The following is a 25,733-nucleotide window of genomic DNA, read 5'->3' on the forward strand; positions in this document are numbered from 1 at the left end:
GAAGTTTTACCCGTAATTAAAAATACGCATTTCTTAAAAAGCGCTTTTACTTTTTATGTAGTGTTATTTATGTTTTGTTTGTTTGGTTGGTTTTTTTTTTGGGGGGGGGGGGGGGGCTGTTAATGTTTTAGAATATGGAAAAATTATCACTTGCCTTAACAGAAATATGCCTTATAAATTTTGGATAGGACTTAGTCATTAAAAAATATAATTTTGGAAGCCGAAACCCATATTTTTCATTATCACAACAAAAAGTACGTGTGTACAGATCACTGAACTTTAAGTCAAGTACGAGTTGTTTATCCGATTTGCTAAAGTTTCTTGTTCATTCCGAAAAGATTTTTTTTCATGTAATTAATTCCATGTAGCGATATCGATTTATCATGCATTGTATTGGTAACTATTGTCATTCACTGCGAAGGTGTTTTAGTGTTGGGTAGTATAAATGTATATTGTACTTACTGTACATGTATATTATATACGTATAATTTAATTCTGGTTGTAACGCGGCATTTGATTGGATAGAAAAATTTAGTTAAATTTGTATAACCTGGTTTGCACGTCACAAGACACGTCACAATGCACCAACGTACTAATTCACTTGACGTTCCGTTTGAATTTTGAACAGATTTATATCATTTTTAAAAGTAAAACGGACTCAATTTGTACAGCAAACTCCAGAAAATTAAATTATAAGGAATGAACTCAATATCTACCCAAGTTATACTCGTATAACCTGGGTTGGAGCAATTTACGCTTTTTTATAATCCGCCTCGCGGATTATAAAGCGTAAATTGCCCCAACCCAGGTTATACGAGTATAACTTGGGTAGACATTGAGTTCATTTCTTAAATAAATGATTAGCTAAACTAAACACCACTTTCATGCTATCGTTATTGTTTCTTATTTTAAATTTAATTCAACTCATTGCTGTTGTAGCTTGCGTCAATCCTGTTATAATTTTCATGTGTATAACTTTCTTGATCGAGTTGCTCAGTATTAATAATTGAAAAAAAAACTATTAGCACGCAATGACAATATTTATTTGCGCCATTTTACAATTTTAAAAGTGCTTTGTTTTTCGGTGGGATGTAACGAACTATAGTTTGCTCAGCAAAACAAGCTGTCAAATAATGGTAGCCATTTTATCTGAATCGCTGCGAAAAACTCATTATTTATTCGCACGTTTTTATATATCATTTAAACTTTTCTTTCTTATTCTTATGCATAATCTAAATTCTTTCATAACTTAAGAAGTGCTTGCATAATCAACTTGACGTCATTTGTCGTACCTCGTTTTTTTTAGCTAAATAAAACATAAACAAAAGTCCAATATTGTTCGCTATTGAGAAATAATGATAAACATTACAAATTAAGGTTAGAATAAAATAAATACAAATTTCTTCCGGTGAACATGATATTGTAACATCATATTCGCACTATACCCTCGCTACAGAACAAAAATCAACTTTGGGCATATTACATGTATGTAACATTATAGAAAAAGAATTACCCATAGTAATACATTCTTCTATCTGTATTAATTGCCTGCATCAAGTCAACTAACCATCTTTGTATGTAAAATTAAATGTTCGTGGCTTAATCACAACCAGAAATAGATATATTTTGTTTTCTGTACATAATCGTTGGTTATGCATGCGATCGATTACATGTAGCAGCCGTGATTCATAGACTTTAAAAATCAGAAAGTTCTTTTTTTTTTTCCTTACAAATGTTGACGCTGTTTTATTAAATAAAATATGCACCCCTAGATTTAGTCTGACAAGTGTCGTTGCGTTTAATGCATTCATATCAGATAACTATGAGTATATTCCGCCTTCATCAAACTGGAGTCAAATTGCTCACAGTCCAAGCTCTTCTTAAACGGCTTTACATGAACAATTTGATGAATGATCATTAAGTACAAGAAAAATGCTTTGGTAAAAAAAATGATTGAACGATATTTTCTTTTCAAAGTTAAATTTTCAAAACCCAATGAAAAGGTACATATATATCAGATAAACATTTGCGTTTTTCATTTCAAATTAACTTTTAATTTATTATTAAATGTAATTTAAAAAAAAATCTATTTATAATACGATGAGTTAAACAGGTGCGCTTAACGTCAATAAGTCGATTTGACGCGAAAAGCCCCGCATTATATTATAACGTCATAAATTTTGTAACGTCATATACCAGTTACGTTACATATTTGGCAATTCAAACATTTACGTTGGCAGCGAAAGGGTTAAATGGACCCATTTTTTATTCTGCCGATAATTTCATTTCGATGAAATTAAATACAATTTAAATTGTATGCACCATTTTTACTTATTATAACTTGGCCTAGATACAAATGGAGTTTTAACTATAGATTGTTAATGTGTCATCATTCCCTGCCATATCATAGAGCATGATGTGGGTGACGGAGTTATAGGTTCATAAGATATAATAAGCACGCGTGATAAACGTCGTATTCAGAGGGCTTATTTGAATAAAAATAAAAATATATTTTTGTTAATAATTTTATAAATTATATTGTTTCAGATTATATTTAGTGATTCCAAATGATAAAAACCACAAAAAATAATTTACAGAGAAACGCGGGAGGTTTTCTGCTTATGGTGACGGAGTTTGGGTGTTCGGGGATACATACAAGCTTATCCAATATTTTAGTTCGCTGAAAATCAAATTATGACTAAAACATACAAGTATTCATACAATACCTTGGGAAATGAGAAGAAAGAGCACACACACAGGATAAAGACGAAAAAGTACACCATTTCTGAACGTCAACTTCTACGTCATAAATAATATGACGTCACAAAATACCGCCATTTGAAAACACATTGCACACTACATTTCAACTTAGCTGACTCGACATATTTTCTTTGATCTGTTTCAAGTTTCCTCTATATTGTGAACGGAAATATCTCTATTGTATCGCCATTGTCATTTGTTTGCCTGATCGACATTCAGTACAATACATGTTTCGTATGCTTAACTTTCTTTTTTTTGTGATACTTAACATTTTGTCATTGAGTCAAATACTTTAAATTATATCATAACGTTATAGTATCTCCAAAATATATTGTTCTCAATGTCGTTTATGTTTGTATGCGCGGATCCAGAATTTTTTTCTCCAAAGCGGGTCCAAAGGAATGATTTGGTTGCCAGTGGAGGGGTGTATATATACAATTTCTGTGACTACCGTTTAATTTGCAGCGAACTGTCTTGAGATGTATAATGTCATGTCAGTAAGAATTGAATTTTAAAACAAATGCATACAAACACATACAAAAAAAAAAATTCATTTACTTTTTTAATTTTCATAATAATAAAAAAACACTATTTTTTTAACAGTACATGTACATGGATAAAAATGATAACAAAGTTACACAAAGAAAAAAAACTTTTCATAGGATAATTAAAAGTAAAACTAAAGTGATATGCTGCTTATTCCATCCACTTATCATAATTCATAATGTATGTCAGTAAAAATATAAAATTAAACAAAAAATATTCTTGTTCAAGCATGGGTTCAAGCATTATTTCTACAACATACGATATGATAAGGTTTGATTATACAACTATTCTCAAGATATAAGTGTGTTAAAGAACCCACCCTAGCTTTTCTGTTACTCAATTGAATTAAATGTACTAATCTAGTCTAGCTTCACAGTCCAAATGTAATACCATATATAAGGAGCAGTAACAGGTAGTTTATTTTTGACTTGAACAGGTACTTGATTTTTGAATTGAACAGGTACTTAATTTTTACTTGAGTAAAATTACAAAACTTATCATGAAGAGCAATTATTTCAAAATGATTTAAATTGGAAATTTAAACATGATGTCCAGAATATTCCTCATAGATCTGTTCTATGTAAGGTATATTTTAACAAAAAAAAATTCATTAAAGCACATTAATACTGAAAAAGAAAGCACAAAGATCCATATATTTCTAAACAGCAGCACTATATGCTTTGGGAGTTATTAACCATTATATGAATGAAAAGATTTATGTAAAGAAGGAAAGATCTGACCTATTTTTAGAGATGATGAGAAGATTATCCATTTGTACATTTCATGTGCAATCCATTAAAATTTACATAATATTCATTTGATAATTATTGCACTTAAATATACTATTGCATTTCACAACAGTACCATAATATTGCCCCCTTAATCTTTTCTAAGATATTTTATCTGCAGAGATCCAAAGTAAATGATCTTGCTAGTGGTGAGCCCCTGGTCAAAAACAAGTAATGCTGTTCATTCTAAAGAAAAAAAAAATAATAATTACCCTGCTCATTTCAAAATGTTGAAATTACATCAAAACAATTAACACTAACTAGCAGCATGCAAAATTTACATATGATGAGCAATGCAATTACTGAAAAAACACTGGGAATAAAATTTCAATAGCTATACATGTTACTGTAACTTTTAACTGGGTATCTGTACGTCAATGTAACACCCATAAGTTGGTTAAAATATCGTTAAAATTATATTCAATTCAATATACAAGTATACAGGTAAATTGTCAAGTCTTCACATATAAAAAAAATCATGTAAAAAGTTCAAGTATCAATTTAAAAACAATATTTGAGCATTTTGAAATAAGACAGAAGACTCAGGGTGGAGCCGTGGCGGACAGCTTTGGTTTGATGTTGTGTTTCTTCATGTAGGACAAGAACTGGTCGGGAATTTCGGCGAGGACTTCTTTGGCCAAGGCTGCTTGACTGAGTGCCATGTCTCCACGGCTGAGGAAGTCATTGAATGGAACAAACTGTCAATGAAATTATGGTGTCGGAACAGTTTTGCTTTCTCAAAAGTGAAAACACACTTACTACTTTATGAATAATATTTTTTCAAAAAGATTTTTTTTTTATATATTATCTCTCTACTCGAAAAGATATAAGAAAATAAAGCCAGAGGAGTTCACTTGATCTTTGAAAATTTAAAATTTATCAAAGCAAGATGAGGTTGTGAGACACAACATAGGCGTTGGAACCTCAACGTTTAACAAATACACATGTATAACCATAACCATTATCCTTTCTTCCTTTTTTTTTTTTTTTTTTTGCTTGACACGATTCAAGATTTCTGATAAGTTTAGCACCCCCACTTTCAATCTGGTTCCAATGCCACTGCACCATGACCTCTGACCTTTCATTCGATTTTCATTGATTTTCACAATTAGCTCTCTTACTCTTACTGTGTGATAAATGATAAATACAGATGCCATGTATAGTTCAAAGCATATGTGTCAGTTTGAGTTTCAGGTAGGCAAAACAGAGTTAACAGAAAAAATATCTGCAGGTACAGTGTATCAAACTCCCCTTATCTTCAATTATCAGAGACATAAAAGAGAAAGAAATAAAACCATTACCTGAACAATGTCTCTCTCGGCATACACTCCATTGTAAGAAAGTCGTACATCATCACCATCCAAAATGTCCATAGCTGTAACAGAGCAATACAAAAACCAAGATTATAACTTTGTAATTTCTTTTTCAGTTTTATAATCATTTCATAATTATATAATTTTGTTTTAAAAAAAATATGTCTTTTTTTCCCAACTTGATTTTCAAAATTATTTTGAAGTATAAAAACATTTATACTGACCTGCTTGTAAAGAGATATTTATTTAGAGATTTTCTTTTTTTTTTATCATGACAAAACTTATTACTTTGCCGTTCATGATTGTATTTAATAGCTAGATGGAGTATTAATCTGGACGACTTTGGTGGAAAATAAAATCTAGTAAGACTGCGATAAAATGCCTACCGGTAAAATCTGCATCGCCAACACCAACTATGATGATGGACATGGGAAGTCTGGAAGCCTAAAACAATGATAAAATAAAATATTTGGTAACAAAGCTATACCCTTGTCTTCAATTTTTACAATCTACATCTACATATATAAAATTATGTATATCCAAAAGGAACATTTGGCTGTCAAGTTATCATTCTAATTTCAAGAAACACTTCATACTTGTGGTGAAAAGTTAAGTCTCAAAAAATACCTACTAGTAAATGACTATGTATACCCGATAAGGTCCAATATTCATATAAGGAAATAATGTTCATTGGCTTATAGTACATCATTTGACATTCTACTTTTTCTGATTTATCAAGGCGAAAACATGTTGGAGGAATATGATAGTGCATGACTCCACAGTATCAAGGAATTAAAAATAGATTTCATTTACTTTGCCTCCTCTCTACTACATTGTGTGTGTACCAGTACATGTGTATATCTTTTTGGTATTATTACGCACATGTCAATTCAATGCATTCCAGTTTGCACAAACTACTTTTGATTCAGAATAATATAATCATGTTGGTCAAATTGAAAATAAATTATTACATTAACAATGGCCTGCTGTGTCTGCTGCATGTCAGTGATGATTCCATCGGTGATGATAAGTAAAACAAAATACTGGCTGCCATCTTGAATTGCTGTAGCAAACCTTCAGACGTAAAAAGAACAGAAAATTAATTTTAGAGGGAAAGTGGGTCTTCGTCTTGACAAAAGCATATACATGTACATAAAGTATTTCAATAACAAATGAATAATGTTTGTCAGCCTTATAAATGGAGAAACATGTAGGATATAAATGTGGGTTTTTTCAGCAACTTCTAAAAATACTTAATACTGAAAAATATTTGGCACCCTCGATTTTGTTTTCGCCCCTTTCTCTCTCGATGTCGGTGGGAAAATCTAATTTAAGTCTGGGCAAATTCAAAACAATTTTTGAGTCACTGTGCTTATTATATAAGCATCTAGGCAAATTCAAGATGGGGCAAAACAGTACGAAAGTGTAGAAGGGCGATACAAAACAAGAAGCAAAAGTAGCCACATGATTATACAGTTACTGTAAATGATTTTAACCTGGCAACATGGTTGATCACGGGGGAGAAGTTGGTGGGTCCATACAGCTGTACATTCTTAAGGGAGTTGTAGTACGCCTGTAGAACTCCATCCACACCAGAGCAGAAGGGGTTGGAAGGGTTGAAGTTCTTTAAAAAAAGAAATGAAACAACATAATTATGTATGATCCAGGGCTCATCAATACATGTACTTCTTTAACCATCACCTTTTGAAAAATAATCGTATTCAATATAAATTATATCAGCTGATGATTTCTGTATGTAAACAATCATTTGAAAAAAAAAACTATTTCAAGACATTATTTAAATTTGGCACATCTTTCATACATTTTCAACGTTTATTTTAAGAATTTCAAATACGAGTCAAAATTTAACTATCAGTAATTATAATTTATTAAGATAACGGAAATACAAAGCATTTAAATATTAATGAACTTGCAAAAATATTGGTTTTTGAGCTCTATTATTTCTCGTTCTCTAATTCTGCAACTTAATCCATTTCTCTAATAACAAGAATAGGAAACCTTTTACTATATACACAAAGCTTGGACCTTACCAGAGCAAATTCATGGTGTACAGAACCATCGCTCATCCTGGCCCCAAAGCCCAGAGCAGGGAACAGCTTGTCACTGAAAAAGATATCATTAAATGCTTATGAATCATTTATAGCAAAAGTGAATAAATCATTTTGAAAACGATTCATTTATTTAATACTAAAGCATGACCATGCAGAGAATTTTAAACAAAGTTTAAACATATTGTTTATAATTCCCCATCATCCAACTCTCTAAAGACCAGAAGTATTTTGATTGATTCCTCACTGCCAATCTTTGTTCAATGAAAATTATTTGGTCAAATATTAGCTGAAAAGCATATGCAATTTTTCTTTACCAAATCTTTGAAAAAAAATTCTGAGTCAGTACCTATCTTAATCTTGAAGGGAATAAAATATTCCAAACATTAGCTGAAAAGCATACCCAAAGCATTTTTATATCGAAATCTTTGGAAAAAATAATTCTGCGTCAATACCTATCATAATCCTGAATGATGTTTCCAACAGCTTGAATGGCTGCTGCATACTGATTTGGGGTTCCGTAGGGGTTCAGGTAATGAAGTGATGAGGGAGAGGTAGGGTTACCATTGGAGGCTGTGAAATCTATGGCTACTGTAAAGTTCATCTCTGTGCTACTGAAACAAAACAGTTCACTTACAGTTTTGAATTCTTATTCTAGACTACAGGATAAGTGATCTTCAAATCAGAATGAAATTCAATGCCATTGCAAAGTTCTATGTCACATGTTATGCCACAGAAAAATTATAATCATGTTCAGTAAAACTCGTTTAGTACAAACATGGATATAGCGAATTCTCGGATGAAGCGAAGTTTTAATAGGTGAGGTAAAATTGTAAAATTCTTATCAAATCTTAGCAAAATTTTACGGTTAAAATGTACATACACGTATATATATACATTAACTGTTGTCTCATCATAGTTATAAGTAATTCCTTGAATGTGTGTTGGAAATGTAAGAAGAATAATTAATGATTTTTTTTCTTCAAAAATATGTGCCCCTCCCCCTTAGGCACTATCAATAGAGTCAAAGTGTTCTTCACAATGTACTGACAAGCAAAGGTTTCTCAAGATATTGTTTCGGCAATGTCTTCTTAAATCCAGAGTAGATTGTCCTTTGACCTTGTGACCTCCAAAAATCAATATGGTTCATTTACTTCGGAATCAGTAATAACTGAAATGTGTACCAAGTCTGATGCCTGTCGAGCATTGGATTCTCAAGAAATTGTATAGTCATAATCACTTAATCATCCTATGTCTTATCGATAAATGTTCAACCTATAAGTCCTTGACATTCAGACTTCATGACCTAGCATTGAAAAATCCTATGCAAAATGATCTAAAACGGGGGAAAAAACCCAGAATTGGCCATAATTTGCTACTTTTCAAAAATCATTCAAATGTGTTTCACAAGCTAGTACTCACCCACTTTGTATGTAATCCAAAAACGAACAAACTTGCTCTGACTTGAAACTCAGTAATGTCACCTGTAATTTATTTGAACATCATTTAATGCAATCCTGTACAATAGGATTGGGCACAAGTTCTTACACCCTAATTTACCCTCTCCATTGTATTTAGTAAATAAAATTCTGTGAAACTCACTGCTCACCTGGGCAATAAGTCCAACTAATATCGATTTCATATACACACATTAATTCAACTTATCTGCAGCAGAGGAATAAATAACAGTTATATTAAATCTTACTCATCTTGTACATGCATAACTTTTGAATTCTTCTTTAAAACAGCTTGATTATACTAAATTCCTGAAGTTTAGCCTTCTTTAAATTTATTTCATTCATATATGTATATATCTGGCATGTCAAACTGGATTTAAACTGATTTGTGGTGAATAAAATTTGTTAACAAGATGTAGATTATCTCAAAATTAAGATGCCAGAGACAACTGGGACTGCTTCATAACAAGAAATATCAACGTTGACAGGTCTCTTGTGAACCTCATGCATGAAAATTACTCACACACTCATAAAAGTTGGTTCACAGTTAAGAGATTTCATGTCATTTTTATTGACAATATGCCTTGCTCTTTTCCTTTCTTTATTAATTACCTCCCCTGAGTCTTTATATTTCTTTTTCTTTGCCTGTTTCTTTGGATTTATGACCTGATCAAAAAAGAAACAGAAAATGATTGCATCGATCTGTAATTCATAAATAGGACAGATATGGATTTGCAAATTGTGCAACAGGGATATTTACATTGGTGTTCAGCATTAAGAATTCATTAAAAGAGATTTAAAGAAGCAACATACATTAACCGGTACTGTACACAGGGTTCTTTTCGTCCCGTTTAATTTTCACCCTTCTACACTTGCAAACAGTTTTGCCCCATATTTGAATTTACCCAGAAACAGTTGTGTTTAAAGGAAAATAATTAAAGGCATCGGAATATTTGCCCTGTTTTAAATTCGCCCGATGACAACGAGGGCGAAAATGGTGAAAATAAAATGGGGGCGAATATTTCCCTGTTTTCAGTACATCAATATGAGCTACATGTAACTTTGTGAAAAAAAAATTAGCCCTTTTAAGGTAATGGTCCATACCCCACTAGATAAATAAAATGCGTACAGAATTTTTTCATATTTTTCAAACATGTATCTGAGGATATCTTCTCATCAAATTTTACCCTGTTGGGTGGTCCATCGGTATTATAAGAGCTAGGGTCGTTGCTAAAAATAGAACCGATTGCAGAAAATGGCGCTTTTTCATACATAGAGAATATAAGCCTAAGCCTGAAATTTGAATTTCACAAAATCATTTTTTGACTTATATCCTATGTAAAATAAAGGAATTATTATTTCAAATCAAAAATTTTTATGTTACACTTGCTTATTTATCAAAAAAAGATAAATCCGCATACAAATGAGATAAAATGAAATAAATTTTCAAAGAGAATTTAAGCTCTTATAATTTTATTTATGTACAGAATTCTCTAAAATTTTGATATTATTTAAACCTTAACGCCCTTAATCAACTGGAAATAAAATTACCCAAGGGACCGGCCTTTTCAGGATCACAATGGGCGTATTTTGGGTAAAAATCATTAAAATATATATTTTGAAAAAAGATCCGTAAAATTTAAATTGTGCATAGGTTTATTATTTCATCATTCTAAAAAATATGTTAAAATTATTGTTAATTAGAAAACATGATTTAAACAAACTGTTGATTAATCTGTATTATTTAAACCGCAAAAGATTGTATCTTTGGATATCGGTAAGTATTATGGATCGAGATCGGTATTTAGAAATTGCAGTCACACGCGTGGATAATGCTAACTACCTGATATGCCTTTAAGACAGAACCTCTATTCAACCTTTTTTTAATGGTTTTAAAGACTGTTCTTAAAATGAAATAACTTTTCTTCAGTGCATGATTTTAATTCTAAAAACATTTTTTGTTGTTGAAAATATATCTATGCTCGTTGCTAAGCGAATATAGGATAAAGATGAAATCAGTCAAATTATTTCCCCTTGTGTATTTATCTCCCTTATCTATACACTGGAATATATATAGATCTCGGTCAGGATTTCATTTTGGATGTATATGGACTTTCAGGGATTAATGTTCAAAGAATTGGATTAAGTTCAGCCTTGTAATGAATTGATGTTTATGCAGGACAAAAGTAAGCGGTCTATATTTTCAAAACGAGTACTCAATCGACACAACCCAGTCAAATTTTCATTTCGCTGAGTAATAGGCTAATTGATTGCAGTTTTCAGGATTTTTATTAGATTTGTTTTGAATTGATTTCTAGATCAGCTTGATTTTTTTGTTTTGAAACACATGTACACCGTAGCGTTACGTTTCGATTAGATCGGGCACGGAAAAAACGTAATAACGCGTGAATTACGTCAGACGTTGTTTTGTGACGTATGGATAATTACCTTAAACTATGATAAAAAAAGTTCCATACAAGTCTTATGAAATCAAAGAAAATGATAAAGTCTCTCACATGATATATATTAGATGAGCACGGTCCTCTTGACAATTCTCGTAGATTTGTTGTAAATTCTCCTATGAAATCATGCCTAGATGGAAACAACAAAATATGTCTCTCTTACTCACACACTTACATTATATACATGATCAGATAAAAAAGGTCATTCAGATTTCATGTGCACGAGCTAGCTAGAACATACACATGTGTCAACTCCTAACAGATAAGTTTGTACAATTGTTTAGAATATATTTTTTAAATAGCCTTTCTCTCTCTCTCTCTCTCTCTCTCTCTGTGATATCAAGCTCTCTCTCTCTCTCTCTCTCTCTCTCTCTCTCTGATATCAAGCTTGTGTTTTATAATTACATGTGTTCCTGCTTTTAATCACAGGGTCCCTAGTTCAAAGAACATCAAATTAAGGAATTTGACAATACAATATACATGGACAAACTACCCACCCTCCATCACTGTCCCAGTCAAAACATTCAAACTTGATGCTCCTGAAAAGACAAAATATCATTAGAAAACATGTTATTATATAATATTTCCAAATCACAATATGTTGATTTGGCTCACAATTTCAAGGTCAAGGTCTTTCTTTTCAAACTATTATAGTTACACAATCAGCATAACTTATTTTAAATAACTTTACGAAACATTATTAGGGTCAAGGTCTCCTTTACCTATCGTAATCACCATTACACAATGACCTTGCAGTGATCATGAAAGGTCGCCAGGTAGGGTTCAAGGTCTTCATCACGACCTCTGTTCTGTGTACCACTGTGTAACTGGAAAAGAAACCAAAAAGAATGTTTATACATGTACAGAGAGTATAAAGCTAGAATTTATTTTTAAATCAAATCTAAGATTAAAGTAAATGAAAAGATTTATGCATAGCTCTGAATGGTAGATCCAAAAACAAAAATGTTTTACAGATCATCATCCATCATTTTAATCAATGCTTAAACTAACAATGTTTCACCTTCAGATGTATTCATAATGCAATAAATACAACTGCTCTAAGACTTATAAAAATTTCAAGAAAAAAACTAAGTAAACATCATAATGCAAACATATAAAGAAAAATATATGTATGGTTTACTGTGAACATGATGTTATAAAAAGCAATTATTCTGACAGCACATTGGACGATGTGTCTTTTATGTCATTATGAACTGCAATACTTATTATCAGTTACATGTAATATGACATATATTTAATAATGCATTTTATGTACGACGGTATTAACCTGCCATCCTCATTGACTCTGGATATCTGTAGGTAAGGGTCAGACTTCCCAAAGAAATCTTTCTTATCTAGATGACTGGCTCGAAAGTGGAGAGTTATCTCCTCCTGAAAGAGCAAATGTTACTATATAATTAACTAATTTACTCGATTACATGTCTTTGTAACATTTTCTTTAACTAAAATTCAGCATTAGGCATCAATATTTGAAAAAGCTTTTGAACATTGGATATAAATTTTGTAAATTCAACTTTACTCAGCAATTATTATAGATGATTGAGAAAGATTATATATATAATTATATATGTACTTTTATTTTCATTAGGGTACAATGTGCTTTTGACAGGAAAGATAACTCTCACTTGTCACAGTAATGAATGATAAAATACTTAATATATAACATCTTTTAATTAATTTAATTGTATTTTGTGGGATATATACTAATTTTGATACAATTTTGCCCTATAAGATTTACATAAATTGTGTTCATTTTGTGTCATATCAACTAAAAATGCATAATTCAATGTCAAGATCTAAACAAATGATGCTCTGAATGTTTTGGAATTTTGGATAGGATGCATGCTCATTTGATATAGTTCTCTACACTTTACATCAATCAACAAACCTTCCCTAACAACAAATCACTCCCTAGGAGTGCAACATGTGCAAAGTTAAAATGCCGTATATATCATTATAACCAAGTCGTAGATGATCCTAAAGCCCAATGCTTTAACTGCTGGGAAAACGGTCACCGAAAACAGCAATGCAAAAACCCTAAGGTCTGCAGAGTGTGTAAGGAACCCGGTCATGCGCCTGGATCTTCCGATTGTCGACATCATGAGGAATCCCCTGATAATGTGGTTGTTTTCCAAGGCCATGACAACCCTTTGTCTAACTTCTTTCCCTGCGATCTTCGCGTATTCGGGGAGCACCACAAAACAGCGGAGCACGCATATCAGCTCACAAAGGCCATTCGATCGGGGAACACGGATGCTGCACAGAAGGTGAGGGATGCAGAAACAGCCCTTGATGCTAAAAGGATTGGCAATTCAGTAAAAGACCCTCAAGGATGGAGTGACGATAAAGAGACTGTAATGGAGGAGATCGTTACTGCAAAGGCTGATCAAATAGCAGAAGTCAAGGCTGTCCTTGAAAAACTCGATGGTAGCATCACATTTGCCGAGGGAACCTTCGACATGTTCTGGGGGACTGGTCTGGACAAAGAGGCCACCCTATACACAAAAATCAACAAATGGCCTGGAAAAAACAAACTTGGACTCTTATACCAAAAGCTGGCTAACAAACACACCCGGAAGCTCAGGAGTTCTTCCTTACCCCGGAAAGGAGCATCGGCCGAGGGCCAACCGAACATTGAAGACTTTCTAAAAGATCTTCGAAGGCAGAGAAAAAAGAACGACAAGTGCGACAAGGGTGACAATCAGTAGTAAGTCAGCAATGTAACTCTCATAAACCTATGAACGATATGACATTAACTTTTTTCTCATTAAATGTTCGAGGTTTAAATACGTACAAAAAACGAACAATTCTTTTTGATTGGCTAAATGATGTGAAATATGATGTAATATTTTTACAAGAAACTCATTTTGTAGAAAATCAAGAATGTATATATAATTCACGATGGGTTGGTGAAATAATTAATTGCTATTCAGAATCAGTTTACAGCAGAGGAGTGTCAATTTTACTCAGGAAAAATAGCAATATAGAAATTATCAATTACCATAAATCACTAGACGGTAGAAGATTATTAGTCAACATAAGATATAATGAAAAAGTGGTAACTTTGGTGAATATTTATGCCCCAAACAACGAAAAAGATAGGGCTGATTTTTTCAAACGATTAATTTCTTGGATTAATAAAAATTCTCTAAACTTAGATAATGTTGTACTATGTGGTGATTTTAATTGCCAAATTAACAACGAATTAAGTGATAAAACTGTTAATATTCTAAAGAAAATTTTAAAAACTCTTAGTCTAAAAGATAGTTGGATATATTTTGGAAAAAAATCCGAACAAGGTTTAACTTGGTGTGATGGAGATAATGTCCCAAAAAGTAGAATAGACTATGTTTTCCTTTCAGATAGTTTATGTTCCATACTTAACAATATCATGATAAGAAAAGCTCCCAAAGTAGAAAATAATAGATTAACAGATCACATGGGGATAACTTTTAAATTATGTACCTCTGAAAATCCTAGCGGCGTAGGATATTGGAAACTAAATACCTCATTGCTTAACAATGAAAATTTTTGCAAACAACTAAAACAATATATTCGAGAATATAAAACAGAAATACAAGACCCTGTAAGTAAATGGGAACACCTTAAAATACGAATAAAAAACTTTTGTATAAACTTTTCTAAGAACTTGGCTAAAAGTAAGAAAAATCGTATAAACTTCATTGAAAAGCAAATAGGAAAACTAGAATCTCAGCAATACTCTGAAATAAATATGAACTATAAACGTTTATTAGAGAAAGAAATAGATGATTATTATGCGGAAAAATGCAGTGGAGCTTATGTTCGCTCTAGATCTGTTTGGTTAGAAAAAGGGGAAAAAAGTACCTCTTACTTTCTAAATCTAGAAAAAAGACAACAAACAAATAATACGATTAACAAAATAAAAGATGAAAATGGAATAGAATATACGACGACAACAGAAATAATAGATGTTCTTATGAATTTTTATGATAAACTGTATACAAGCAATGATATTGATATAGTTGATATTCAAAATTATCTCGATAGTATTAATTGTGGAAAAATCAGTGATAATGAAAAGGAAATGTGTGATGAAATACCAACATTAAATGAATGTAAAACTGCAGTTGAAAATATGAAAAATAATAAATCTCCCGGACAAGACGGTTTACCGGCAGAATTCTATAAAGCCTTTTGGGATGATATAAAACATATCTATTATGAATCTCTAATCAAGAGTATAGAAAATGGAATATTGCCTTTTTCACAAAGAAACGCGATAATGACTTTAATTTTCAAAAAAGGAGAAAAAACTAATCCCAAAAACTACAGACCCCTTAGCTTAACAAACACAGATTATAAGATATTTGCACACGTATTAGCTAATCGTTTACAAAAAATAGCAAGTAGATTGATAGGACGTGAGCAAAGTGCATATATAAAAGGACGTTATATTGGAGAAAATGCTAGACTAATACTTGATGTTTTTGAATATTACATGCACAACGACTTAGATGGAATATTACTCTTTGTTGATTTTGAAAAGGCCTTTGATTCAGTAGAATATAATTTTATGTTTAAAACGTTAGAAAAGTTTAACTTCGGAGATGAATTTATAGGAATGATAAAAACATTGTATAATGACCCAGTCTTTAAAATTAAAAACAATGGTTGGATATCGAAATCATGCACAATGCATAGAGGAATTCGACAGGGGTGTCCTGTATCCGCTCTCTTATTTATATTTGTAATTGAAATATTAGCAATTAAAATTAAAAATGATAACGATATTAAGGGTTTAACTCTGAATAAAAATGATACTTGCAATGATTTAAGTTTTAAAACCGTTCAACATGCGGACGACTGTACAAACATGCTAAAAGATACAAACTCTTTGAGAAAAGCAATAGAAACAATTACCGAATTTAGTAAGGTTGCTGGACCTAAACTTAACTTAGAAAAAACAGAGTGTCTGTTAACTGGTTCATTTATCGATATGTATTCCAACGATTCTCATATACATGGAATAAAAATAACAAAGACCTGTATAAAATCGCTCGGTATTTACCTGGGACATGATAAAACTGTATGCTATGAAAAAAATTGGATAAGTAAACTAGAAAAACTAGAAAAAATACTAAGTGTCTGGAAAAGACGAAATTTAACCATATTTGGTAAATGCACTGTAGTCAATACCCTAGCAATATCAAAAATATTATATAATGCCAATATTTTAGAAAACCCTAAAAGTGACTTTTTTAAAGCTGCTTCTAAACTTATATATAACTTTATTTGGAAAAAGCGAGACCGAATTAAAAGAAATACTCTAATTGGCAAAATTGAACAAGGTGGAATAGGTGTTATTGATATTGAAAGCAAATTTCATGCTGCTAAAGCATCATGGATAAGTAGAATATTAAATGAAAACAGTGTTATACATAGAGCACTTAGTGCAGTTATGAGACAATATAAACTTACTATCTCTGATATTTTAAAAACAACAGAATACAACTTTTTGGAATCATCATTTTTCAAAATGCTGAAACTTCCTGTTTTTTACGGAAATGTATTTTCAGCTTTTAACAGATGTAAAAAACAAAAAAATGTGAATACGCTAAATAGAGACGAATTCCTGAGCCAATTTATATGGAACAATAACCTTTTCCAGTATGAAAATAAACCACTATGTTTTGAAAATTGGATAAAAAGTGGAATTTTGTATGTTAAAGATATTTTTGATGAAAATGGAGAGTTTTATGATATGATGTACTTTACACAAAAACTGGTTAGAAAAAACAATATCTTATGTGAATATATCATGCTTAGAAAAGCATTTAAAGCTTATAAAGAAAAATTTGACTGCAGCTATTCAAAATACGTCAAAATCAAGCATCGTGTATCTTTTTTATTTCGAAACAATACCGTTAATTCAGTTAACAATGTTAAAAGTAATTTTTACTATTCATTGTTTATTGATAAAAAGTTTCAAAAACCAATATACGAAATTAGATGGAGAAAAGTTTTTAACGACACATTATGTCTATGGGAAAATGTGTATATTGCAAAAATCAAAGAAATATATGAAAAAAGAATCTCAGAATTTAATTACAAACTCCTTCATGGTATATTGAACAATAATGTATGTGTCAGTAAATGGAACAAAGCTGTCTCTCCATTGTGCGAAGTGTGCAATGTTAACGAGGATATAAAACACCTTTTGTATGATTGCAAAATTGTCAAACATTTCTGGGAGAGAATAAGCATGTACTTAAAATTTGATGTCACATGGAAAATTGTTGTACTAGGTTTTTACAATGAAATTAGTGAGAAAACTTCTTTTTTGAATAACTTTTTGTCTTTCATTAGTTTTACAATATATAAATATAAAATGAAATGTAGAATTCAGAAAGAAAGAATGTGTGAGCAAGACCTAAGGCACAAGCTTAAAAATACTCTTTTTCTCCAGAATGTAATTATCACCAGTATTGGTAGAAATAAAAACGATTTTTATAAAAATGTTGGAAACTTTCTATAATTTCAAAACAGTATATGAAGTACCATATTTTTGATATATGATATGTGATACAGTAATACGATGTATGTTTATGATGAATACTAATTATTATAATTGTTGTACAATAGATTTAATATGTATAACAATAGTTGTTTTTTCATGCATGTAAAACTATGCTTATTACACAGAAGATATATTTATACGATACGAGTATCAAAATATGTATGTTTTGTGATGAAGAATGATTTTAATAAAAGATAAAAAAAAAAAAAACAAACCTTGCATTTGTTGAGCTCCTCCGCTCGGACTGCAAAACAGACAAGCATACACACAAAGTCAGTCAACAAGTACATGTAGTATAATTACAGCTATTAAGCAAAAACTTGACACAATCACACATGGTCAGTGCTTTGCAGCAATATAATTACGTCATACAAGGTCTGGTACCTTAAAAGCAAAACAGTTTTTTTTTACACAAAATTTATCTACCCATACTTTTTCTGCATTACCCAAAAATTGGACACTTCATGAGTTATCAGGAACCCGGTGATAACTCTCATCTTAATATTTTATTTTCAGTTTACTTATCAACTAATTGAGCTAATTGAAGCTAATTGAAATTTTCTCTGTTAACTTTCACGAATAATTCATGCTCTTTAATTCAATTTTTTTTTTTTTTAATACTTTCATGAAGGAATTCGAAATGAAAGTTATCATATGAATAACAAAATCTTCATTTAAGTATCTTCAAAACTAACAAGTTCCTCTTTTCCCAGCCATCATTTTAAAATCATAAATACTGAATTCATGAAACAGAAAAAAACCCATAAAGTTATTTTATATTGGTCATTTAATACATGTATATTAACCTCTCTACTTAAAGATGGTTTCAGGTCTAAATATGTTGTTGTATTAAATTACATCTATTTTCTGTTCAAAACTGCGAGGGGAGGGGGTGTTCTCGTTTTTCATTTTAAAAGTTTCAATGACTTAGTGATAAATATAATTAAAAGTGGCTCAAATGTAAAAAATAGTCTTAACTGGTATATGTTTAATATCAACCTTTCCCAAAGAATGTAAAATATAAAAAAAAACAAAAATTGATATCTGACATGTACATCTACAAGGTATTAAAGGCTCAAAGCCTACCTAGGATTAACGAAGCAGCAGACTATGATGCAAGACCTATAGGTGAAACTTTATATACAGTAGGAAAATCGCTTACGTACATGTATTTTCCACATCAATGTTCTATATGATTGTACATGTATTTGCATACAAGACTTAGTTTAATAAATCTAAAACCACCGATTGTTTATTACAAATAAAAATATGAAAAAAAAACAATCTTCAAAGAAAAGTAAAGACATTTAATTATAATAAGTTTAACATTAATTTTCATTGTCTCTTTTGCTGTAAAAAAAAAAAAAAAAAGGAGGGAGGAAGGGGGCTGACAAAGCAGTGTTATAATCCAAATCGGTTTAGCATGCACATCAAAACTAAACAAAAACATTGGCAAAGAACATTTTAAAAAGCCTTAATTGTTCTACTTTCAGAGGAATTTTATCACTTCCTTTTAGGTTATAATTTTCTTTAGAGCACAAAAACATAATTCTAAAACCCCAACCCTCCGAATTTCAATAACTTATCGTGTAGACCAACTCTTTTCCTCCCAAAATAGAATTCATACATTGTTGTCATTGAATACCGGTAATTCAAAAAGAATTTACTTCATCAAAACTTACCCAATATGGTTCCATTGCTTCTCCTTGGGCCTCTGAAAATAATAAAAGACCATGTGTTTATGTGATTTCTTTCACAAAAGTGTGAAGGGACCAATAGTAATAGGGCATGAATTATTCATAAAAACAAGATAATATTTGGACACGTACATTTATTTTAAGATTATCGATGTGCAGGGCAAGAAATAATGCATTTACCTAGTTGCTGCTATTATAGAAAAGGACAAGCAAACCAGTTTTATGACTTTACATACCCGTACATGTATACCGGAAATGATGGCGTCCTTATTTACCGTATATCTGGTAATTTTCGCAATGATCTAATTTTGGGGGGTTTTTTCGCGATCTCTTTTAAATCACAAATAATTGAATACGCAGAAAATTTATCCTGTATCATTTTTTATAAGAAACTGTATAAATCGCAAAAAATAACTGACGCAAATTAAAAATGTATCAGATTTTCTCCATTTTCGCAAATTTTGTGACATGCGAAAAAAAACCAGATAAACAGTATTACTTCATCAACTATTTACCTCAAAGGTTTCTCCAATTTTCCCCCAGGAGCTCCAACCAATTCTCCTAAGGTACATTCCAGACTTCCAATAAAATCCTGCAATTGGTTAATAACATTCAAAATCAGTACAGCCAGTCAGAATAGCATGAGCACATCCTTACAAAGTCGGGAGTCCTGAGTCCACTCACTGCAACATGTACTCGGGATTCTGGACCCCTGATTTTTTAGAGGACATTTTTTTTTCTTTCTATCAAATTTTTAAGAACATGCAGAGAATCAAAAAAAAAAAAAGAAACTCTTCAGCATAGAGCAGAATAAGGTATTTTTAATACATGCATTTAATTCTTTTTAAAAAAATATCCTTGACTAGTACTTACATGTTCTTTCAAGTTACGAGAAGCAGAATCTACATCATATCTGGAAAAAAAGTAACATCAATGAGTATTTGATGAGTATGTATATGTCACTATTGAGCACGGTGTATGTGTGCAAGGCAAAAACTTGTTTTAAAACTAGATGACCTGTGAACGATACATCTTATTCATCTTTTTAAAACTTGGTTATACATGTACATCATTTTAAAAATATCATTTTCCATTAAAAATAAATGACGAGAGGGTTAAGTGTCCATGCAGATTAATGGCATCTCGATCTACTTTACCAAGGCCTACTTTAAAAGTGGTAACGCTTTATTCATGCTGGTGGTCAAGTACCGGTGTCATATAATATTTTGACCGTGAAATACATGTACGCCTTTTCTATAGTCAAACATTATGAATGCATTGGGTATCAAATATGCAGATCTTTGCCTGATTTACCTCACTAAAGTTCTGATTTTTTTTCCATATGCACAGGTGTATTTTACACTGTTTTAAGCTCACAGCACAACAACCTGGACTGCGTTTTACAAAAGAAATACTTTCAGTCTCTGACTCTCATGGAATTGTCTTTGAAAAAAAAAAATAATATAAAACCATTGATTTTAATTACAACTATTTTGAATTTCAATTATTATATTTTACAGCCAATAGAATAAAACATTGATTAATTTGCAATTAAAAGCATTCAAGAATTTGGTCGTAAGTTCTTTAAATTTGTAAAACGCAATCCAGTAGTGAAAATTGTGTAAATAAGCACTTTGACGGTACTCTATATACAGAAGTCATAAAATGTCCACTCACATCTCAAACTTTATGCTCTGTAATTCTTCAAAAAAGTAAGTGACAGTAAATTTTGTGGCAAAATCTGGGTTAAGTTGGTTGTCCAGAGTTTCTGTTCTTCCAAGCTGTAAATGAAAATGGGACCATTACTACAATATATATATATACATTATATATCATTTTGTTTGGTAATGTACGTAATCCACAATTGTCAAGTAAAGTAGATTGGTCTTTTATTCCTTTTTTTCACAAGAAATAATTTGGTGTAGATGTTTTAGTCTCATTTTTTTTTTCATTTGTTTAAGTTGGCTGATATTGACAGCAATGCATTTAATAAATCATCAATTTTTTTCCTGTATGTTAAAGATTCCTCGCGTTTAATTATGAATCTACAGTAATGTATACAGATTTTGACATTTTGTTGACCATGTTCTTGTAAATTTGAGATTAAAATGGGACTTTCTGGAACCCTGCATCTCTAGTCCACCTTCGGTAGCCAAGGGTTTTCGGTCCACTGGAGCAAAGTGGACTTAAAAACCTTGGCTAGTGAAGATGCTCCAGTCAGGTACTCAAAATACCATTTTGCTTAAACCCAGGTCAACAGCTACATGTACATGTATATATACATTTTATGGTCCATCTCTGATAAGAATTTGTACTCTACCTCATAGTATGTGTTAGTTTTGATATCCTTCATAAACATTACACACATAGGGTCTGATTTTGATAGGACATCTAAGTCTGCCAAATTCCTGAAAGTAAACGTAAGATAAAAATCAAAGGCCGGAACGGCCACAAAGGCGTCGAGCTGACATTTTCTTTTATAATATAGAATGATATCAATAATTTGAATTTCTGTACTAATTGTCGTAAATCAAATAATATTAGAATAAAAAAAAAAGAAATAAATTACGTTTTGTGCTGTTTCAAAAACAATAATCAGTATCTTTCGTTATAAAAAGGGTAGTGATATATTTCGTTTATAATACAATAACTCATCATGGTTACAAAATAGAAGAAATTTCAAAGTTAAAAAAAAAATTATTTTCTTTCTGCTTTAAAAAGTCTTTGCACAATTTTCTCAGGCTCATAATTTGAATACATTAACAGTGTGTCTCTAATTATAATAATAAAACATACTTTTATTTATTTCAATTCCCGTTTGAAACAAGATTACCTATGCTGTGTTTGTTTACGAACAAATCCACAACACGGGCTATCTAAAATGCTCGACCAAACCAACTGCATTATCGTGTTTATGAATTGCAACAAAATCTATAGATAAGTTTATCGCTTACAATTATTTTGGATACCATGCCCGATAACAAATAAATTGCAGGTGTCACTACAGTATTAAATTTTACTATATATTCTTACCAAAATTGCACAACTTTACGTACAGATTAAAAATTCAAAACAAACTTCTGGAAAAAATCCTCTTGACATCTTTTTAAACAACACTTCATTTACAATTTTCTAGCAAAATACACACGTGCATCCAGCAAGGCGTGAGACTTTGTTTAACTCGAAGTTACACATGTGCTTGAAAATCAAGCCCGGGCCTTTTCACCCCCCTCCGGAAACAACAAGCATCAAAAATTCAAATGACCTCGCATTATTACAAAAATTGGATAGTTATACCTCTTACACATTTTTTTTCATCTCATACAAAAAATCAGCTCCTGTCGCATGCGGAAACGCCCGAATTCAAAGGAAAATTCGGGAATTATTTTGGCTCAGCCATGTTTTGACGTGAACCTTCAGTGAAATACTGTTATGACACCTGTTAAATATCAAATTTTATTTCTATCGGGCACGGTCTCCAATCAAAATGTAAGCGATAAACTTAAATAATATTTTAGTGAATGTTTACATTGCACCTTATTGTATTCATCTGCCATTTCTTAATTAAGCAAATTATACTAATGCAATGATTTGTCAATAACCAGGGAGGCAAAGTTGGTTTTTTTGTACACTATTTAGTTGAATATAAGGAATACAAATCTTGTAATACGTTTAATACTTCAAGAAACTTTTTTTTTATGCGCATTAAAAAGGCGGTGCAGAGCATGAATTTTGACGATTGCCAATCCAGACGATCGCTAGAAGGCTACTGAGCATTAGCTCGACACCTTAAAAAAAAATTACCAAAAATGTAGCTAGAAGATTCCACTCCCATACCCCCCAAAAATATAACCTGCATAGTTTGTTACTGATACTGGCCGTTTTAATATGTTTGTGCATGCATGCATCTATATTGAATCAAATGATTAAGACTTTGTTTTGAACTGTAAGGTTTATCATGGCATGTCCATGGTACATTTTTGATTTGAAAAAAAAAACTAAAAAAAAAAAATAAAACCCACATATTACATAATCAAAGATTATATTTTCATTGAAAATATTGTTGTATGCTCTCTTCTTCACTTTCACTATTTGTAGCACGCGGCAGGATAAACCGAAAGTAAACTTTTGAATGTCAAAAGAGAAAAATCAGAAAATTGTCAGACATCATTTTTTTATGTCAAATATATCAATATACTATTTATATATATGCCATGATTATAACAACAGAATCGGATTAATTCATCATGTTCATGTAGCTCCAAAGAATAATATTGTAAACAAGCTGGACAGTAAAAATCAAATTGTTTTGTGTTAGCATCCAAATACAGAACATATACATGTATATGGTTATCTTCCTAACTGTATATTTAGAGCCGTGTTTGGTAAAAAATTGTGAAAAATGTTTCTGTATTTTGCCTACATACAGAACATACCCGCTATGTAATGTGTCTATCTTTAGATACGACTCCTCAGGTGTTATGGGTATTTAAAGGTCCTTTCAATTAATATAAACCCCCTTTTCTGCAAAACCTTCTTTGTACCTTGTCCATTAATTTGGACCAATAAGTCACACACTTTCCTATTAAAATATACTAATAAATTCACATGATATCAGGGACGTACATGTATACATGTATATGTCTCTGGTAGAAGATCTTTTATTCCAAAATAAAAATGATTCAGATACAGATTTTCAAAATTGCATGGGAAGATTATGCATTATAAGAACATTTCGAGTCCAAAATATGGCATGTAAAATATCAAAATCATTAAAGCAAGGAAAACGTCAGATATTTCGGACTTGTGCATTTTCAGTTGATTTCAATATCATTTAATATTTATTCGTTTGATGAGACATCGGCGCTTCTGATTGGTCGAAAAATTTCTTTGATTTAAGAAATGAAACCTGCATCAATAAAATTTTCGCCGGATCTACTTTTCTAAACTGTTCTGATCTAACACTATTTATAGAACGGGAATTTCCAAAATACGCGCATTGATGAAGTTTTCCGGTCAATTTTTTCTTTGATACGTCGATCAACAGAAAAATTATTATCTTCATTTCTTAAATCAAGAAGGTAAAACGAAAAATCTTACTTTCGAAATTACCATAATTATGTAGATGTAGATGGGTGCAATGTGCGTGATGTCAACTGACCGCATCTTTTTATAGAGCAGTGGGCTAGAGCAGCCTTCATCAATTATCGTCGAAGGCTATGCTTGACCACGTTTCCAATGAGAATAGGTCAGAATAATACCGAACCCAGCCTTACCCTATCACTGGTTGACCTGAGCCACTTACCTGCACTGAACGCTGATCTCCACCTGAGTAGCGGGAACCACCGCTGTCCCCGCCTGAAATCCCCCTGCGGTTGTCATTTTCCCTCGCCAGTACTTATTCAAACAACAGGACCTCAGATAATCATCATAATATGAATTTTAGTCAGAGTATGTCAGTTAGCTAATTTTCGTTGATATTATTTGAATTACGATCCCGATGGATATTTCTGGAGTGTGACTAACCCGACAAACCCGCGAGGGAATTTTGCATCAATACGGCACACCTAAAGTGTACACTTTTGCACTTGATTAGAGAAAAGTGTACACCGGTTTTAACTTTAATGGTAGAGAACTTCACTTAAATTGGCTATGATAAGGTACACAAATTATGAAGGAGCAGACATAAACATAGGGTCTTATTTGCATAATAATTTCAGACTACATGTACATGATTTAATTCAAATGATATGTCTAGATAAAGATGAAATATAATTTGATTATGGATTTTCACTTGAACATCAAATAACAATATACCCGGTTAATATTATGTACAGGTATATTTACTTTAGCGATTACTAGCTAGAACTACATGTAGTACTGTCTATAAGGATTTCAATGTAATAATTTTTGTTTCTATTCAACAGGGCATAATATCCTATTGTTGCGTGTTCTGGACCCATTCCCAATTGAAAATTGACTGCCCCCCCCCCCCCCCCCAAATATGGCTGAAAAATTCCCAAAATTACTATTACGTCAGTCGTGTTGTGTTATATAACAT

General features: G+C 31.5%; 1 protein-coding gene across 2 annotated transcripts; it reads right to left on the reverse strand.

Moving 5' to 3' along the window:
* Window positions 1-3,309: 3,309 nt before the first annotated feature.
* On the reverse strand, window positions 3,310-25,114 carry LOC128159619 (copine-8-like). 2 transcript variants are annotated; one of them, XM_052822767.1, is made up of 20 exons: window positions 24,978-25,114; window positions 21,993-22,080; window positions 21,350-21,453; window positions 20,546-20,585; window positions 20,188-20,264; window positions 19,658-19,689; window positions 18,191-18,219; window positions 12,684-12,787; window positions 12,118-12,222; window positions 11,893-11,934; window positions 11,450-11,525; window positions 9,546-9,599; window positions 8,899-8,960; window positions 7,932-8,087; window positions 7,459-7,531; window positions 6,904-7,031; window positions 6,379-6,481; window positions 5,794-5,851; window positions 5,396-5,469; window positions 3,310-4,792 (listed from the first exon to the last, which is right to left on the reverse strand). In XM_052822767.1, the coding sequence occupies exons 1-20, from the start codon at window positions 25,052-25,054 to the stop codon at window positions 4,637-4,639; spliced, it is 1,638 nt and encodes a 545-aa protein (XP_052678727.1). In that variant the 5' UTR covers window positions 25,055-25,114; the 3' UTR covers window positions 3,310-4,636. The 2 variants fall into 2 exon arrangements, with proteins under 2 accessions (XP_052678727.1, XP_052678726.1); XM_052822766.1 differs by having other exon boundaries at window positions 7,932-8,090.
* Between the last annotated feature and the right edge of the window lie 619 nt (window positions 25,115-25,733).

This window comes from Crassostrea angulata, chromosome 8 (genome assembly GCF_025612915.1).
Source record: "Crassostrea angulata isolate pt1a10 chromosome 8, ASM2561291v2, whole genome shotgun sequence".
NCBI classification, from domain to species: Eukaryota; Metazoa; Mollusca; class Bivalvia; order Ostreida; family Ostreidae; genus Magallana; species Magallana angulata.